The sequence below is a fragment of the Erpetoichthys calabaricus genome, chromosome 17, assembly GCF_900747795.2.
Source record: "Erpetoichthys calabaricus chromosome 17, fErpCal1.3, whole genome shotgun sequence".
Lineage (NCBI taxonomy): Eukaryota > Metazoa > Chordata > Cladistia > Polypteriformes > Polypteridae > Erpetoichthys > Erpetoichthys calabaricus.
The window spans coordinates 32,815,937-32,836,228 of record NC_041410.2 but is presented as its reverse complement, the minus strand read 5'-3'; the positions used below and the strand labels follow the sequence as shown (position 1 = coordinate 32,836,228).

At 38.6% G+C, this 20,292-nt stretch overlaps 1 protein-coding gene across 1 annotated transcript in view; it reads right to left on the bottom strand.

Moving 5' to 3' along the window:
• The window catches only part of cblc (Cbl proto-oncogene C, E3 ubiquitin protein ligase), a 101,402-nt gene that overhangs the window by 30,304 nt on the left and 50,806 nt on the right, over positions 1-20,292 (bottom strand). The window contains exons 2-8 of the mRNA XM_028822636.2: positions 19,806-19,952; positions 19,410-19,566; positions 18,731-18,852; positions 8,627-8,764; positions 3,289-3,376; positions 2,915-3,046; positions 1,977-2,159 (exon numbers count right to left, since the gene is read on the bottom strand). Coding sequence (XP_028678469.1) covers positions 1,977-2,159; positions 2,915-3,046; positions 3,289-3,376; positions 8,627-8,764; positions 18,731-18,852; positions 19,410-19,566; positions 19,806-19,952 — 967 coding nt within the window. The remainder of the gene's footprint in view (positions 1-1,976; positions 2,160-2,914; positions 3,047-3,288; positions 3,377-8,626; positions 8,765-18,730; positions 18,853-19,409; positions 19,567-19,805; positions 19,953-20,292) is intronic.

Below are 20,292 nucleotides of genomic sequence, written 5' to 3'. Positions count from 1 at the left end.
CTCAGCATCCATCACGCTAGTACGGCCATTTTCGAACATTTCAATCCACTCATAGACGACTCTACAAGGAGAACTTTATCCCCATACTGAGCACACATGTGGAGATGAATTTGTGCTCCCAGCACACCTGCCCACAAAAAGCGTATCACAGAACTGTTTCTCTTTAGTGCAATTTATAAGTTTCGCAGCCATCTTTACCACTGGGTGATAACTCTTATACTAAACTGCAAGGTCAGTTGGCTTGCCAGACAGAACAAGTCACATGACACTCTCAGACACAACCAATTTCTACTCCTCCCGCCTTCACTATTTCGAATGAAAATATAAAAGTGTGGATACTTTTTGAGCATCCCTCATATATAGCACTGAAATGTTGTCTTGAGACTTCGGGTCAAATATTTCTAAAAGTCTTCTTGGCTTGCTCTTTCATTTCCATCCCAAACGTATATGTTCTGTTAGCAATAATACAAAGGTTCATCAAATTTTTTTGCTTAGCACTTGATCAGCACTTTGTGCAACTTTCCTTAGTTTCCTGAATTACTATTACAATATTCTGAAACTATTAGAGTTTAAAACAGTGATGGATAAACAAAATAAAAAAGGTGTAAGGCTAACATTAAAATAAACAATAAAACAGGTAAAATTATGCTAAAATGGTACAAGATCTCATTCAAATTACCTCAGATCCTGACATTATTCAGTGTAACTGTAATGAATGAATGAACACCAGGAAAAAAAATTCTTTTGTATATAAAGGAACTATCAAAGGTCAGCCTTATATAAGACATTCTGTATAATGACAATGCTCTGCGCTTGGTAAACAGTGATGTCAATCCATTACCTATAATAAACATTTCAGATGTTCTACCAACATAATTGAAAAAGATCATCTTAAGTGAGTAAACACAACAGAAGATCCATTCCACATAATAGTCACTAGAAAAGAGCTACTACACAGAAACACAACAAAGAACATGGTAGGGCTTTTCTCTGCATGTTCATGTACTTAAGCGGTAGGGTAGACAAGTGCTGATGTGCCTCTTTTAGTTATGTCAAGTAAGTATCAAAAGTAGTTACTGTACTCCCAAATCATCCATCCACATCTCCATCCAATTGCTATCCTATTTATCTACTTCAGAGCACGCTGGGTATTCCTGGTTGAGATGCCTTCCCATTGCAGAACACTATCACACACCCGTACTCAAACATACCAAGGCCAATTTAGAGCAGGTACTCTACATTCCATCGAGGACTTAAAGGAGGAGTAGACCTACTGTAGCATTTACTGAAGAATTTGCAAAATCTATATATACGGTACCTGATCTGGGAGTGAAACCTGCTCTCTAGAGGTAAGAGGTTACACTCAATTCAGTGGTTTAAAGTATAAGCAAGGTAAAGATGCAGTGATGAAGGCCCACTGAAAGCATGGTTACCATATAATTTTGAGTGCTTAGTGTTACAGTGGTCATGTTGTGGTAGGGTGACTGATGTTTATTCTTGGGTCCTTAAGACAGATCTACATTTCTGCTTGCCTTCCTTTAGGTGGATTTGTAACCAGAACGGTAGAGTTTAATTACTTTTTAAATGTTCACATTAAAATTTGTTTCTTTGCACTAAAAATCTAAAATTACATTAATTAACCAATCAGTGAATCTATATTTTATATAGTACTATTGATAGAAGATACTATTATATGACACTTTACAGAGCAAACAAGGAAATATTTATAGAGTAAATTTAAGAATTTTCATTTTACAATTATAGGCTAAAGTATACCTACTGTATATAAGTAAAGTATAACCAAATAGCACATCAGAGTAGATGGACAGCCTGAGAAGACAGTCTGGTCTAAATTATTGTGTCACTAGGTAACTGTAAACAAGAGAGACGTAGCAAGGGACAAACAAGTGGCAGTAGCTTCTGTCCGAGGGTGTGGCATGACAGTGAGTTAAAAGATATCCTCTCATTTGCCTAACCTTCCTCAGTGTCTCCAGTTTTTTCATGACCTGCTGGACATCCTCCATATCATCTTCATCATCATTATCATCATGGTCGTGTGACACACTGAATCCTTTCAGTGGCCTGAACGGGTCAATCACCACTGGCTCCATTCCTTTGATCTCACAACGGCAGAAAGGACAGGTCTGGCTATCTGACTCCTTATTCAGAAACAAAAGTCAGTCAACATTTTAGTAGAGTTAAAAAGAAATAAAAGGTTAACAAAAAGGTTGGTTACAGATAAACATTTAGAAGATCCTCAGACTAGCTTGGATTCAAAGCCATGAAATGCAATTAAAATGAATCTTCAGAATGAAAACAAGCGATTGCTTAAACCACCATAAGACAGATAATTTCTAATTTGGTTTATATGGAATCTCTATAGTTTGTTGTGTTTTAAGTATAGAGATTATCCAGGAGCTGCCAGATTAAATATTAGCTTCTCACAGGAAAGGTTAGATTAAACAAATAAAATGCTCTGTAAGTTAATTAAGTCAAATACAGATCTACCAGTGACAAGAGTTCAGGTGTTATTTTAATAAGCATTATATAATACTGAGTGACCTGATGGCACAGCGGTTAGCACTGCTATGTCACAGATCCAGTGTTAGAACTAAGCAGAGCCAGTCATTGCAGGCTCTCTGGTTTTCCTTACATTTGCCCAGTGGTGTACAGTGTACAGCTGGGTGTGAGTAAATGTAGAGGTGTCTATCAGTGTGCCCAATGATGGACTGGTCCTTCAAGTACACCTCTGTTTCCTACCGTGCATCAGATGCTGCTGTTATAGACTATGGTCTCCCACAATCCTGTATGGAATCAAATGTATCTGAGAGTGTTATGTTGCATTATGTAAAATATTACTGGCCAAGGAAATATTTGGGAACAATTAGTTTTGTAAATAGTTCTCTTAACTTACAAGCCAGGCATTTAGACATCCATTGCAAATGAGATGTCCACAGGGCTCAATCTTCACGTCCTTATCTTGCTCAGCACAAATCTTACATAGCTGGAAAGTAGAGCCCATGTCACAGTAGAGCTCATATTGCTCCTAGAAAAAAGTGGCACAAATGACATAAGGCAGTGGAGGTCTCACCCCAGATCTACACAAAGTTATCAATACTAAATTACTTCCAGAAAAACTGAACTAGGACTGCATCATCCAGTTTTGTAAATTCAGACTTTTGCAGTGCCTTAGTTCATTCCTAACAGATCTTATCAACTCATCTCAGGCTTACCAATCTTAAGAGCTCAACATCAAATGAAGCGCAATAGACTATAAAGTGTTCTTACTCGTGACACTTGAATACGATCTTGATTGGATGGCTTGTTCAAACAGGACAGGTCAGGATTGCAGCTGCGACCATCAGGGTACAAGTAGCTATGAAATCAATCAGAATGAGTGCATCTTATTATAAGAAGAATACACTAGATAAACAGATAAATAATACAGTTTTAAAGGCCTCAGTACATTTTTACTTAATCAATTGATTGACTAGTAAAAGATCATTTTATGTTGCTTAATTCTAATGCACTGAACAGTCATACAGTCACGAGCAAAAAATATTTACTATCGTATGACCAGTCACTTTGCTTTATTCATGAAAACTAATTTAACTAATCAGTCTCCAATTACAAAAATTCAAGTGAGTGCCTGATTTGCATAAATGTATCATATGGTCATGTTTTGAGATTTATGTGTTTCTTGTTATTATGACAAACTCTAATGAATTTCTGTCTTTCTCAGAATGATGGATGGAGACATCTAAAGCAGTAGAGAAGCAGAGAAGACTCTGGTAAGACTGTTTTTTTGTCAGCGCATCTGCAATTGACTGATAAAATCATGGAGGAGTTTGTTGTTTTGATGGTGCTTGCCACCAAAGCCTCCGCATGTGTCGTTCAGTTTGTGAATGGTCAATGACAGAGACTTAGCACAAGGCTTTACAGTACAATTGCCATACACTGACATAATGTCAAATGAAATCAGATGCACAGAAGTGAGCTAGTCACCATAATTCATTTTATCTAGCTATCTTTAAAATGATTTCTTCACCCTGCTTTATCCAGTTCAGAATAGCAGAAAGTTGGGGTCCATCCGAAAAACAAAGAAATTAAGCAACTCTGGATCTCTCTGCCAGTCAACCAGCAAAATTCAATACAATTCAGCTTACTTCTATCAAATTTATTGTTATGAAGTTTTCTTCCTCTTATAAGTCCTGGAAGCTGTGCAACATTAATAATACAGTATAGTTATATTTAAACACAAAATTACTTGATGCAAAAAACACTACTTATATATTATGTCACACACATCCGAATAGGAGGCAGCTAAAGGGCTTGAGCAATTGTAATTCTACATCAGACCAGGGGGCGGCAGGGTGTGCTGACTGTCTCTCTCAGTTCCGTGCACACCATACCCGGGGAATCCCGTCAGGTTCCGGCGGCACTGATGATGTCATTTCCAGTCTTTGGTGCTTGTGATGACGTCACCTCCAGTCCCAAAGATGCCACTTCCGGTTCCAGCATAAACGACATCACTTCCTCCATTGCCCTTTAAAGCCGCCATCTTACCACCACATATTCAGTCTTGTAAACAACTTGCTTCAATTCAGCCCTTTGCAGCCAGGGCATATTATATGGGTGGCTGCCACAAACCTTTGCAATAGTCTTGAGTCGTTCTTGTGACAATTAATAGTATGTAAGACTTGCATTCTGCAAACTATTATTTCTTGTGCAAAATGCAGGGTAGATACAAATGGTGATGGTTTTAATTACTGAATTGAGACAAAATTCAAAGGTGGCAGAAGTAAATTTAAATGGAAATCTAAAGATGTTATTATGCTTCCGGGCAATAAAATAATTTAAAGGAAATGCACATCTCAGAACAGAACGAAATGGATATGCTATTATGAAGATGATATGAAATGTTAAGTTTCAGTATTGTTATAATTTTTTAAACATTTTACTATACTGTATATATATATGGTATATAAATATATATATGTATATATATATTGTCACACACGTGCGAATAGGAGGAAGCTGAAGGGCTTACAGAATACTGTTAACACGTCCGCCATGGGGGCGGCGGGGTGCACTGACTAAGTCTCCTGCAGACCTTTCCCGGGAAATCCCAGCAGTAACCCGTGCCTCAACTCAGAGCACGTCACTTCTGGCCCCGGCCCCGAGGACAACATCACTTCCCCCAGACACCCTATACAGCCTCTTTCCCCTCCTCTGGATTTGAGTTCTGTTTTGGACTCCATGTTGTAAACTACTCTGGCCTTACAATTCTTTACTTTTGCAGCCAGGAACATATTATACGGGTGGCTGCCCCAAACCTTTATCATGTCTGGAGTCTTGTTTTGTCACTATATATATATATATATATATATATACAGTGGTGTGAAAAACTATTTGCCCCCTTCCTGATTTCTTATTCTTTTGCATGTTTGTCACACAAAATGTTTCTGATCATCAAACACATTTAACCATTAGTCAAATATAACACAAGTAAACACAAAATGCAGTTTTTAAATGATGGTTTTTATTATTTAGGGAGAAAAAAAATCCAAACATACATGGCCCTGTGTGAAAAAGTAATTGCCCCCTTGTTAAAAAATAACCTAACTGTGGTGTATCACACCTGAGTTCAATTTCCGTAGCCACCCCCTGGCCTGATTACTGCCACACCTGTTTCAATCAAGAAATCACTTAAATAGGAGCTGCCTGACACAGAGAAGTAGACCAAAAGCACCTCAAAAGCTAGACATCATGCCAAGATCCAAAGAAATTCAGGAACAAATGAGAACAGAAGTAATTGAGATCTATCAGTCTGGTAAAGGTTATAAAGCCATTTCTAAAGCTTTGGGACTCCAGCGAACCACAGTGAGAGCCATTATCCACAAATGGCAAAAACATGGAACAGTGGTGAACCTTCCCAGGAGTGGCCGGCCCGACCAAAATTACCCCAAGAGCGCAGAGACGACTCATCTGAGAGGTCACAAAAGACCCCAGGACAACGTCTAAAGAACTGCAGGCCTCACTTGCCTCAATTAAGGTCAGTGTTCACGACTCCACCATAAGAAAGAGACTGGGCAAAAACGGCCTGCATGGCAGATTTCCAAGACGCAAACCACTGATAAGCAAAAAGAACATTAGGGCTCGTCTCAATTTTGCTAAGAAACATCTCAATGATTGCCAAGACTTTTGGGAAAATACCTTGTGGACTGATGAGTCAAAAGTTGAACTTTTTGGAAGGCAAATGTCCCGTTACATCTGGCGTAAAAGGAACACAGCATTTCAGAAAAAGACATCATACCAACAGTAAAATATGGTGGTGGTAGTGTGATGGTCTGGGGTTGTTTTGCTGCTTCAGGACCTGGAAGGCTTGCTGTGATAGATGGAACCATGAATTCTACTGTCTACCAAAAAATCCTGAAGGAGAATGTCCGGCCATCTGTTCGTCAACTCAAGCTGAAGCGATCTTGGGTGCTGCAACAGGACAATGACCCAAAACACACCAGCAAATCCACCTCTGAATGGCTGAAGAAAAACAAAAGGAAGACTTTGGAGTGGCCTAGTCAAAGTCCTGACCTGAATCCAATTGAGATGCTATGGCATGACCTTAAAAAGGCGGTTCATGCTAGAAAACCCTCAAATAAAGCTGAATTACAACAATTTTGCAAAGATGAGTGGGCCAAAATTCCTCCAGAGCGCTGTAAAAGACTCATTGCAAGTTATCGCAAACGCTTGATTGCAGTTATTGCTGCTAAGGGTGGCCCAACCAGTTATTAGGTTCAGGGGGCAATTACTTTTTCACACAGGGCCATGTAGGTTTGGATTTTTTTTTCTCCCTAAATAATAAAAACCACCATTTACAAACTGCATTTTGTGTTTACTTGTGTTATATTTGACTAATGGTTAAATGTGTTTGATGATCAGAAACATTTTGTGTGACAAACATGCAAAAGAATAAGAAATCAGGAAGGGGGCAAATAGTTTTTCACACCACTGTATATATATATATATGTACTGTATATATATATTGTGTTGGGCAGCCGGGTCCCATGCCCCTTCTACATATGTTCCGGGAGAGCAATCATGGGTGTCAATACCTCCCCGGGGATGCTTGGTGGCAGCCTCCCTGGCTGATGATTTTGCCTCAGTTTCCCGCAGGGCTCTAAGGGAGATGGAGTTCTCCACAGCCCTGTTGGAATATGGGGTGGCTGCCAAGGGGTGCTGCATGGGTCCTTGTGCCGGTCTGGACAACTATACAGCCCCACCCAGAAGTGCAATCAGAAACAGTTGATCACACACCTGGAGTACTTCTGGGTGGGCTATAAAAAGGGCCAGCAACCACCACTCAGGAGCCAGAATCAGGAGGAAGAGGACGAAGTTGCCAGGGAGGAGAGGTGGTTCGAGAAGGGAGTGTGTGATTTGAATGCTTTTTGGACTGTGTTGTGCCTGTGGTGTTCACGGAGAAGACGTGCCCCACGGGCGAAGAAAATAAAGTCTTTGTGTTTTTACACATGCCTCTGTCTGAGTCTGTGCCGGGTCGGGTGCTATACAGCATCTATTCTTACAATATATATATTGTCACAGGTGGCTGGGGGGGTGCGAGCCGGCCGGGACGCCCCGGTGGACTGGAAGAAGGCTTACACCCGCCTCAGGCCATGTGGGGGCGCCCTCTGGTGGTGACCACGGGCCCCTACAGGGTTGAGCTTCAAAGCTCTGCACCCGTGGTCCCCATAGCAACCAGGATGGTCGCCCCCACGTGGTCTGAGGCAGGCGTAAGCCCTCGTCCAGTCCACTGGGGCGTCGCGACGAAGTCGCCCCCCCCAGCCACCTGTGACAATATATATAGATAGATTGTATAGATTGTATGTATACACAATGTATACAGATAAAGATATACAATATATTTATATAGATAGACTCAGATTTATATGTTAATGTAATGCTGAACACAAACACTGTGCTCAATGTGTGGATAGGTACAATTTTATGGTAACACTTTGGGTTAGGTAGTGCAAAGATACATCAATTACTAATTTACTTTTATAACAAGACCTTAACAAAGAATTCTTTTAGTCTTCATAACACTTACAAATAAGTGTTTATTCACCTCTGCAATATGAGCTACCAACAAAAATTCACTTTGGAGTGATCTGAAGGGGCTTAATTGTTGATATTACATATTGAGTATAAGACCTATGAAAAACAAGAAACTTTACAATCATGTCACACATGACACACTGTCGTTGATGTGGACCCCAAGAACTTGTAGTGGTGCCCTGCCTCCACATCAACCCCATTAATAGGCATTCCTTATGTGAGTTTCATGTATGTATTGTGTGATTTTTTTTGGATGTATGGTGTTGTGTTTGTTGTCTGTTGTTAGTACTATACTGCCACCAGTCTATGGGAGACATGCAAGTAAGAATCTTATTGTACTGTGTTCATATGAACTTACCTTGAACGTGACCATCATGAAAATCTTTTTGGAAACAATGTCACAGGCAAATTCACAATATCCTAGATTTTATCATTTTAATAAGTTGCTTTTTGTGAGTTTTTAACTTTAAAATGAAAATAATGAGTAGCTTAATACTGCTATAAGTAAACTTACAAGCCCTCCTTAAATCCATCCATCAGTGCCTGAAACAGTGGCTTATTGTGGGGAATGGTCTGCAAGATGCTGCCATCCTGTGTCACATAGCCGATTGCCCACTGACCCATTCGAGTGCAACTCAGACGAAAAATGTAGCTGAGGAGAGAGAAAACAACAGATTATAACTAGACTTGGTACAAATCATTATCTTCATCAGTTACTCGTCATACAGTCACAGAACCTTTACAGGCTATGATGACTGAATGTTATGATGATATGATTTCCTTCAAGGTATTCTCTCATAAACTTGAATCTAGTTATTATACGGTCTTTGTCATAATGCCAGCAAAGTAGAAGATTGATTTTCATCTGTTGTATATTATAAAGATTGCTACACTTGCAAAATCTAATAGTAAAAATGTGTGTTCATTTAATTCTATCAGTAGCCTGTAATGGTTGAAATTGGAAGTTTTAAAATAATTGAAAAGAAATGAGATTGACAGGAAATGATAGCAAGTTATGCTGAAATGTGACAATGCTTGACAGCATGAGGTTTGGGTGTGCATAAAAAAAAATTCTCAATACTGCGTTATCCTATTTCAGTTTGCAGAGAACCAGAGGTTTTTCTCACAGTGCTTAGAACGAGGCAGAAAACAATCCTGAACAAGGCACCAGTCGGTCAAAAGCCAGTCTGGAATTGTCACTTAAACTATCCTGTACATATTTGAAACTGTGGAAGAAGAAAAACTGCAGTATAAACCCAAACAGACATGGGGATAATGTGCAAACTCAACAGGAACAACAACCAGAATAAAAATTAAAACCTGGGATACTGGATCAGTGAAGTGGCAGCACACTACAGTCGTATTTGCCTTTAGAAACTAAAAAAAAAATCTCAGCTTTGTGCCTTTTTAGATTTTAAACCCTTGTACTGTCTACCCTGTAGAACGCTATACTATCTTTGGAGTTCCATCCATGTGGATTGCCTGCCCTTTGGGATTTCTTACACTCTATGTTTTTATTAAATTTTAGAGTATCTATGCTGCCTGTCTTTTGGGATTTCAGCCAATCTTTAATGTTGTCTCTTTGGAATTTCTGCACTGCCTATACTGACTCTCTCTTTGAGGATTACAAACCCACCTGCATTAGAATTTCAATGTTTGTAATATTTGCCTTTGAGATTTAATTTTCCAAACAGTCTGCCTTTTGGGGTCTCATCCTTTTGGTATTGATTGCCATTTGGGATTTCACTTCATTCATTTTTCCAGCTGTTTTGAATGTGCGCTGGTAAGAACACCCAGCCTCCACACAATTTGTTCTATGTTTTTGTTTACATTGTTTAACTTAGTTAATAGTATAGAAAACTGAATTTATATTACATAATAGTAAATACGGATAGCTTATTTCAATTAAAGTGTAATAAATGGAATTGTTACTTTCAGGATTTACTCGATTTAAATGACATATGCTCTTAAAACAAAGCCTTACATTGTCCAATTAATTCCATGCACCTTTCAGAGTCTTGTAATGAATGAGTTTAACAAATGCCTTTTAGAGCTTTTATAGAATCGCGGTAAAGTGTCTCAGACAGCAGGTACCTGGGATTTATTTGTCTTACTTCTGTTTCTGGCATTTAGTGTAAAGCGATCTCTATTGCATTGCTAATAAACAAAAATATACGAAAGACCTGTTTTGTATTGACAAACTAAAGTCTTAAACTAAATGGAGCAATTTCATCTACTCAAGAATTTTAGATCTCTTTTTTTAATTACTGAGAAGTAAAAGTGGAAATGGCCGAGAAGTTAATTTAACTCTTTCAGGGCTGATGTCAACTTTTGTCAAAATTCGGGGGTAGAGGATGGTAATCGGCTGCAAACTGCGACAAAACTCGCCTTTACATTTTAAGTTTGACTTTCTTTGCTAGAAAGAAAGTTAAGTAGCTTTGTTGATTTAACCTTGATTCCCTGCGTGAGTAGCGAACAGCAAACAACCTCAAAAATGGCATTGAGATTAGGCGAGAGTCTAAATACGTCATAGACGTTTTACGTATTATTGCTGGATCGGACTCTGACTTGTCAGACTTGGAATTTGATCAGGAGATGGACATCGAATACGAAAGTGAGGTACCAGCCTCAGCTGATCAGTCCCCAGCTGATCGTGGTATTGAACACGTTTGTGTAGCTGATGCTCCAAGGTAGCATTCGCCTGGGAGGACCACCGCTTATGATGACAAGACCATTCTGTGTCACACTGCAACTGCCGCCACCGCCCACCGGCTGTGTGAAGGCAGCCAGCCCACCATGCATTACTGCTGGCCATCGAGGTGCCCCCGTGCAGCCACTGCCTCCAAAGATGCCAAACATGTGCCAACAGCAACCACAGCATGCAGCAACAGATGTTTTATGTTGCTTTCTGTGTGAAACCATTACTTTGTGTGCTTTTCAGAAAACTGAGTTTTTTGGAATAAATATTCAGCCCTCAAAGAGTTAAAGAAAAAAAAATTGAGTCCCCGTAACAAACTGCCCAGCCATGTTGTTCATGTGCATCCCTTTCCTTTTATATACAGTACCAACGGTTTACAGTATTCCTTATTTATAATTTGGTGTGTGTTGTTAGGACAAACACTGCACATATACATGTTTGGTACAATTTAGGCATCACACAACCCAGCTCTAATATATGAAACCAAAAGATTCACCACTACTGATTTGAAGGTGGAGAAACTCCTCCTGTGTTTAAGGAAAAGGGGAGAGCAATTTGTCGGATGGTGTTAATGATGCACTGTTTTATAGTATTCAGCTCATTTGTGGTCTTTTGTGTTATTGTCATTATTTTGGAAAAAAATCTAGGCCAAAAGATTTTTGTTCATAAAATTCCCAACAAATTGAAAACATGAGCATAAACCTCACTCTAGCATTAATATACAGTATTCTGTCATTTTTGTCTCCCTGCTATGCACTGTCTATACCAGATTAAAAACCCTTTACTGAATATATTTTTAAAAATCCTGCAAGTAACATAGCTGTGTATGCAGTAATTAAAACAAGCTGCATTGCTGTGTGCTTGAAAAGTTAATCTAAACCATCATGATTAACCATAGTGAGCATGCAAAAAAAACCCAAATGTGTTCATTATGTCTTTTAAACCAGGGGTGGACCAATCGGTATTATGGACACCTGGGACTGCCAGTTATTAATTCTGGAGAACCATCCATCCATTCATCCATTATTCAGCCTGCTATATCCTAACTACAGGGTCACGGGGGTCTGCTGGAGCCAATCCCAGCCAACACAGGGTGCAAGGCAGGAAACAAACCCCAGGCAGGGTGCAAACCCACCACAGGGCACACACACACACACACACACACACACACGTACACACACACCAAGCACACACTAGGGACAATTTAGAATCGTCAATCCACTTAACCTGCATGTCTCTGGACACCTTAATTTGGGTGTCTCTTTTTTCATTGTTAACTATTTGTATTTTCTGGACTGTTGGATTGTTCTCTAGCTCTGTTGTTCACAACATGACATCATACTTACAAATGAAGTACTGCAAGAGAATTAAGGTTCAGTCCGGACTTTCACAATGAAATCTGAGTAACAGCTTGAGGGGAGCAGAAAGATAAACTGAACAATAAACCTATCCAACAGAAAACACATTTCCCGAAACTGTATGCTGTTTTTTAAACTTTTTCCAGCAACCAGATTGAGAAACTGAAGACAGGAGAGAAAACTATGTAGGAAAAGTAAATAACTAAGAACGATTTAACAAAATTGTCAGTTCAGTAATTATAATGGACAATATCATAGTTTTGACATATACAGGTACACCACTTCAAAGCTTTTTGTTGTCATCTCTTCGAGGGGCTGTCATACTAGGAAGAGGTATAAAATATCTATCCTCTTATTTAAGGGAAACAGACATTCTGTATGACCCATTACATCTTATTTTATTATCTCCTCATAACTTGAACTCTTCAGTTCATGTGACTAAAGAAAGACCTTTGATTGCCAAGGATTTGTTACCTGTTAACGTCTACATGTTTTGCGCACGATGAATCTGATCCATATTCAGAGAGCTGTGCTACTTTAACACACCCTCAGGTCATCAATTTTATTTGTGTTTAAACCCCCCACACACCCCATTAACTCAAAATCATGAATATTTCTCATGGTGTCAATATTTCTGGAAAAAGGTAGAACAACCTAATCATGAAAAATTATGTTAATTTAATTTAATGGTGTACTGTATTTCATTTAAGTTTTTTTTTTTTTTCTGATGCATTCCAGGCTGTTTTGGTTTCATTTCTGTCACATCTTAATGATTCTGAACTGATGCTGAATAGCAGTAATGACCAAAATAAACCAGACGCTCACTGTATAACTTCTAGACACATAAGCTCAATGCGCAGAATGGGTGACCACAGAACATCATCCAAAATAGATATGAAGTATGGCTGAAAGACAAGTTAAGTGTATGTCAAGGTCAGCCAGTGTCTTAAAAAATGAGAGAAAGTGAGTTTAAAGAGAAATTGTTAAGAACAGGTACATATGACATTTTATCTTTCAGGTCATTGAGTTTATTGGATTAGGTAAAAGTTAAATTGTTCAAAAATCGTTTTCAGAAATTCACCTAAGTTGCAGGGCTATACAGATGGTTCCAGATTCCGAAAATTATTCAGTAAAATATGTCCTTCCTGACTTCTTTCATTTATTTTTCTTTAATCTCTGTGAGATTTCCTTGCATATGTTATTCAGTATTCATCTGTGAAAAGTGCTTTGGACTGACTTTATCAGTTTTTTTGAACACTCTGAAGACCTGGTTTTGAACCCCACATAGTCTTCGCTTTGTTTTCCTTAGCTTATTGTAAATGCACTTCAGTCTCGGGATGTGCTTGTTTGGCCTTTCAGTGCAGTTTTTGGCATCAATTCCTTTAACTTATATTCAGCAATTTTCTTCATATTTCTAAACATTGTATTCCCCTTTTGCATTTGAAGATTGCCTATAGGATGAATGTGTCATGGTGAACTTTAATTTTCTTGAAAGGGAACAATAATATATACAGTGTATACCAAACTTTCAGACTATATCTGCAGTGTTAGGAGATTGGTATGTAATATTTAAACAAATTAGTTAATTATTCATTAATTAATTCACTCATTTATTTATTTTGTGCAACTTCTTTGTCCATCATTTCGCCTTGATTTGTCACAGCTAATCCCAACATCATCAAAGATCATTTATATTTTTTTCACTAGAAAAAAAATGTAAACATTTGTTATTCTGAAAACATAATTATCAGTGCTAAGAGACAGTAATCGGTTCTAATACACCAGGGATCTCAAACTTCAGTCCTGAAGGGCAGCACTGGCAGCAGGTTTTCATTCTAACCCTTTTCTTAATTAGTGACCTGTTTTTGCTGATAATTAACTTCTTTTGAGCTGATTTGAATTAACTTGCTCTTGAAGACTCAGGCCCAATAATTGTTTCTTTTTCCTTAATTAGCAGCCAAACAATAACGAGATACAAAATGAACCAAAACATGACCAACAAACTGTGAATTCAATAAACTCTGAAAATAAAAAGGGTGGAGGTCTCAGGAATGTTGATTTGCTCAGGTCTCTAAAACATTTTAACAGTGCTCTTGGAAAAGCAAAGAAAAAATTAACAATTTTGAAAATGTATGCTGTTGCAAAATGAGAGCAGCAGCAAGCCATGGAATTAACGACGAGACTTGGCACCTAATTAAGCGACTGATTTGGAGTGAAATTGGAGTTTGAGGCCCTGACTTAATTGGTCTTCTGTTGGCTCACTCACTTCACATTTTATTTCTGTTTGGGTGTCATTTAAGGAAACAAATGAAGCAATTCAGAGGAACAATGAAGAAATTCAGAGCAGCAAATCTTATAAACATGTCAATTAAAATTAATTCAGGTCACTAAATTATGAAAAGGGTTAGAATGAAAACCTGCAGCCACCGAGGCCCTCCAGAACTGGGGCCTCATGCATAATGCCGTGCATAGAATTCACACTAAAACATGGCGTACAGACAAAAGTGGAAATGTGCGTACACACAAAAAAATCCAGATTCATAAATCTGTGTGTATGCCAACTTCCACGTTCTTCTGCTCCATAAATTACGGTCAGCGTGAAACGTTACGCATGTGCACGCGCCTGCTGCCACTCCCCAATCTCCTCCCAGAATTACGCCTCTTTGAATATGCAAATCAATATAATTAGCCCTTAAGCTCAGTGTTCTGTGAAAAGGCAATGGCAAAAGCATGGGGGAAAATAGAAGAATTTCAGCAAATACCAAGTGGAGGCAAGGAAAAACTTACTATTTGTTGCTTTAAACAGTGGTATAAACAACAAAAGGAAGATGATCGAGTGACATAGAGTGTTGGAGAAACTCGAAAGCTTAAGTTCACAAAGTCGCACAGTGCCTGAAATAAAAAAAGTTGTCAGATCAAAGTTGCCATGAAAAGGCAAGTCGTAGCCCACCGTCTGAGTGTCATATGAAAGCTTATTAGGGTACAGAGAAAAGAAAAAAAAATAGGGACACAGTGGAAAAAAAGCTCGAAATGTCAACTTTAATCTTGAAATTTCCACTTTAATAGCATAGTTTATTTTGTCATTAAAGTAGAACATCATAAACTTCATCTTTAAATCGTTTAATTTACTAGTTTCTCAAACACCATTGTAACTAAAGTAGCACGTTAAATGCTTTGTATGTGTTCTTCTATGTGCTCTATGTGTGTGAATCACTACGTACTTCTTAAACGGGCTTTCTCTTCCTCCAACAGGACACAGAATGAATTACATTCGTGATATTAAAGTTCTCTGAATAATTAAAATACTGAGATGTATACTTGATATCATTTTCATGATGATAGGAGTTAAAGCATGTATTAAACATGGGAACATGGTGATGCAGTGATAGTGACGAGCTGGCTCCTTGACCAGAGATTATTCCTGCCTCCCGCAAGATGCTTGCTGCGCCATGCACGACCTTCGATGAAATAATTTATTGCAGCAGTCTCTTTCAAACATACTAACTTTTAATTCCTGTCCTTCCTTTTCTTTCTCCAACTAACCATTCGCCACATCATCAGCTATGTAATAGATGTTAAGACATCTGTAAGCTTAGAATGCCGATTCTCCAAAACTTTTAAGGAACATTGAAATATCTTCATAGTACATGTCTATCCATCTATCCATCCAGGGTCACGCCAGTCCCAGCAAGAATACAGCATAAGGCAGGAACAATCCCTGAACGGGGCACCAGATCATTGCTAGCGCTGAGCCACTGTGTTCTCAAATGTTTAATTATTAACAATATAGATTATTTAAATGATGTTAACATTTTATCTGTATAATGTAATAAACATATTTTGCTGCATTTCATCTTAAAAATGATATCATCATCATATGTAAATATGCTCTTTATAAAGTGTCTCAGGTTGTGCAATATTATAACTGTATCATAAGTTTACAGTGAGATAATTGTACTAATAAGCACAAACAGTTCTACAAGGAGCACTTGATGGACTGATTGAGTGTGTTTATAGTTCTTGGGATGAAACTGTTTCTGAACCACGATGTCCGTACATGAAAGTCTCTGAAGCGTTTGCCGTTTGAGAGCAGTTCAATAGACAGCATGACTGAGGCAGTGTATGCTTGATGCTGTATACTGATAATTCTTTTTCCAATCAGCTGCTGTAGAGCTGTGATTCCACACGCAGATACAGTGATATAAATAGTCTGAGTGGTGTATTGAGAGAAACAACACTAAAGCAGCTATGGTATTTGGAATAGTTTGGCCATTACGTGGACCATTATATTGTTACAGGTCAACCCTTTAACAGCCAACTCCCTAAATATTCCCCATGCCAGGAGACATCTGAACAATTTTCATTTTTTTACTTTACATTTATTCAAGCAGTATTTACCTGCTGAAATACCTGCTGAAATGTTTCAAATAAATGGTCAATCAAAGGACGTAGCTTGAACAAGCGGTCACGGTTTGGATCTTTCTTATCTGGCTCAGATAACGGGCAGCAGTCCAGTTGAGATGCTGGGGATACACCCACTCATCGCCATCATCTGATGCGTCGTCATTCACAGTATCATGCAGCGCACGTTGCTGATCATCATTGTCGCTAAAATCTTCTTCAGAACTGCTACAATCATGATCAGAATTATTGTCCAAAATCGCCTGCAAAACCTCACTTGAAGTCAGTTTACGTTTCGCCATATTCACAGCTTTCACTTTCGAATCACATCACGTGAGCGGCCAATACAACCGCAGAGTTGTCGAAATACAATGTAGTAATAATACCCACGCCAAACTGTCAGTTATACTACGCGCCAGGCATTCACATAACCATAGGCAAATGTGCCGGATAATTCCAGCAGTAAGGCGTCAGCAATAACGCTACGATGCCGGATATGTCCGGCAGAGGGCGGTTAAGGGGTTAATTACAATCAGATGCAATAAACTAATAAACAATATGCGGTTAATTTCAGTGTTTTTGATAAAGCTGTGTCAGGGATGTGGGTCTTAAAAAGAAAGGGAAACCACCCTGGAACAAAAGCACTGCTTTGACGCTGGGTGCCGCCAGTTTGCAAAACCGAGCAGAGAACTTGCATTTAGGTTTTATACGTCGCAATGTGAGCGTGGAAACTGAAGTAAGCGACATTTTTGTGCGTACGCACTGTTTATACATGAGGCCCCTGCAATTTGAGATCCCTGTAATACAGGAAGTTGAAGGAGGGGTTCACCATTATTGAAAGCTGCTCTTTATATATCCAACTTGAAAAGTTTTAAATATTTGACCTGTTTATATTTGTTGAGCTAAAGGTGCCATTTTCCTAATGCTTTGAGAGAAATGTGCAGATTTTTGTCAAGCAATAATTTTGGTTATATTTTTAAAGTATTTACTTGTACATGTTATTTGTATGTTAAACAGATTTTGAAAAGGTTTAAAGCATTAATTTGAACTTTCCAATACTGATTTCCAAGTGTATACTTTATCACATAAGGCCATGTCACATTAGGTGAAGTTTCCAGTGATTTTCAGTTGTCGTGTCATTTACATAATCTTAACAAGTCAAAGGCATATTCCATTGATGTCAGTTGTCTAGTCTGACATACCCAGCAACTCACTCTAACTAGTTCTCGACTCATCCTGACAAAGACTTGATTTGTCTTTAGCTGTAGGGCTGGGCTCTGTGTGCATGACAACAGACAACCAATAAGTGCTTATCTGGAAGTACAATGAATATACTGCAGTGGTAAGGAATAAGGAATGCTGGTGTTTTGGACCTGACAGCCAGAAAAGAAGCTTGTCTGTTTGATTTCTCATATTGTATGTACCACAACAGAATGAAAAAAGGAAAGGTCCAAGATTGTGACTGAACCTGCCATAAATGTTAATCCTTCGTACAGCTGTAGCTCCATCAAGCAGCACATTTGGCTATCAGAATGGGGGGCAAGCACAGCTATTGGAAAGTTGGCAGTACTTGAGTAATTTGACATATCCGGTGATATTTGATTGTGTACACTGATATGGCATGGTGATGACATCACCAACTGCCATCAGCAAGACTAACATACACTACAACTAGAAGTCCTGTAATGTGACATTGGCTTTAGTCAAGCTAAAAGAATTATATATTTTAAATATCCACTGACTATTTCCTCACTTTTTTAAAGTGGGTATCCTTGGGGAGAAAAATACCTCTTAAAAATACAAAACATGGTATATTGTTGTCCTCAAAATTCACTCTAGACGAAACACTGTTTAAGTACAGTAACAGTCTTTTTTTAGTAGAGCTTGTGGTTTACAATAGTAACAGAAATAAGAAGTGGTATCCTGTGGATTAACCCTAACTTGTCAAGCTAACACACTGTAACAAGAACCATTTTAATTTAGAAATTTTCACCCCTGGCTCTTTCTGCATTTGTAAAAATAATGATAATAGCATACTTTTCAATAAATAGTATGAAGAGAAAATTTAGCAAATACTCCTAACTTATCAGCAAATCAGCAAATCCTCATGACTTTAGAGTTTTCATTGAAAGACATACTAGTAATATACAAGACTCCTTACCTCCCTGGTTTGTTGATGTAGGCCTGCAGGCGGCTTTTCACTTCATCATATGTGAGGAAGGCCATATATCCAGGATGAGTAACAGCCAGTCGGTTCCAATTTTTCAGAAGAGTTGGCCAAGGCTGTGGAAATGGGACATATGACAAAAAGAACATAAAAAAAAGTATGGCACCAGCCTAAAATAACAATGAGCCTCGGTAAAGGGTGTATGATAAGCTTGATAGTACTGCTGTAGAAGTTTTTGCAAACAGGTGGACATGTGTAATAATGATGCTAGGCACTATGAAATGCACAATATAAAATGAAGATGAATTCTTAAATTAAGTTAGTGTGCAGTAAATCCACATTAGTTTAATTACGTTATACTGAGATTTTTCTTGCTAACACTGGCCATTATGTCACTATAAACTGGAACTTTTTAGGGTTTTTTACTTTAAAAGCATTGAAAGCAACTGCTATATTGTAAATATAAACAAAAAGCCTGCAGTTAGATTGCAGTAAACTGGTGTTTCCTTTATTAAATTGCAGGTGATGGTGCTGCATTTTGGATCGACAGTAATGGTTGCTTCTGTCTGACAGCATGTTCTTGTAATAGTTGTGAAGAGCATAGTATGCACTCGAGAGCTGCCCTGAAAGACATCACACATCGGTTTGCAAATCATCTGTGTAAAGTTCCTACCTGAAAGAGTCTTGTAAAGATGTCAAACTCAAAGATGGAGATGTGGTCATTGCAGGTCAGGTCAATAGTTGATTTGAGTGCCATGGATTCTAATCCATCTTGGAAAAAATGAACTCGACACAGCTGCTCTTTAAACTGCTGCCAGCTGACGATGCACCTGCCATAAAAATACAGATGGAGATGTGAGAAGATGCCAGCTTCATGCTCAGCATACAATATGAGTTCCCATTTTGCTATATCTCAAGGTCACATCCACAAACCGAAAAGAACTTTCCTTATTTAATGGCATGTAGTGTCACAGAACTACATTTTTATCCTTTGCCCTGAAGACAACCAAGCTGCGATTTCCTTTGATGGCATTGGTTGCTGTATTCATGCCCTGAATTAAGCTCTTACCGTTCTGCAAAGCAGCGCTTCCAGAATTCAGCTGCTTCACTCTTTGTCACTCTGTAGACATTTCCCTGGTGCTCCCCTCTTGGGTAAAGAGCCCTCACTTCAGCTAGCATGTGACTAAAGATTAGAGACAGTTTGGTAAGATTCTTCCTGTGAAAAGATTAAAGGAGAGGTGTTAATCAATCAGGATGCCATCTCTCTGTACCATATCTGCATGAAGGCACTGGGCTGTAAGCCGTAAGAGTCCTGAGAGACCCTGAGGAAGTCACTTAACCTAATTCAGTTTAAACCTTTGTAAAAAGACATGTGCTGCATATGTTGAAGAACCTGTACGGTAGTTTATAAAATAAACAATGCACCTTGGGCATTTAAAGACACCATTTCCTCATCCTGTACTCCAGGACAAACTGTATGAGGGCTCAATTCTTCAGGGTCTCCAAACTGATACAGACTTATAAAGCATGTGTAATAGCTTGTTCTTTTTGTTTAT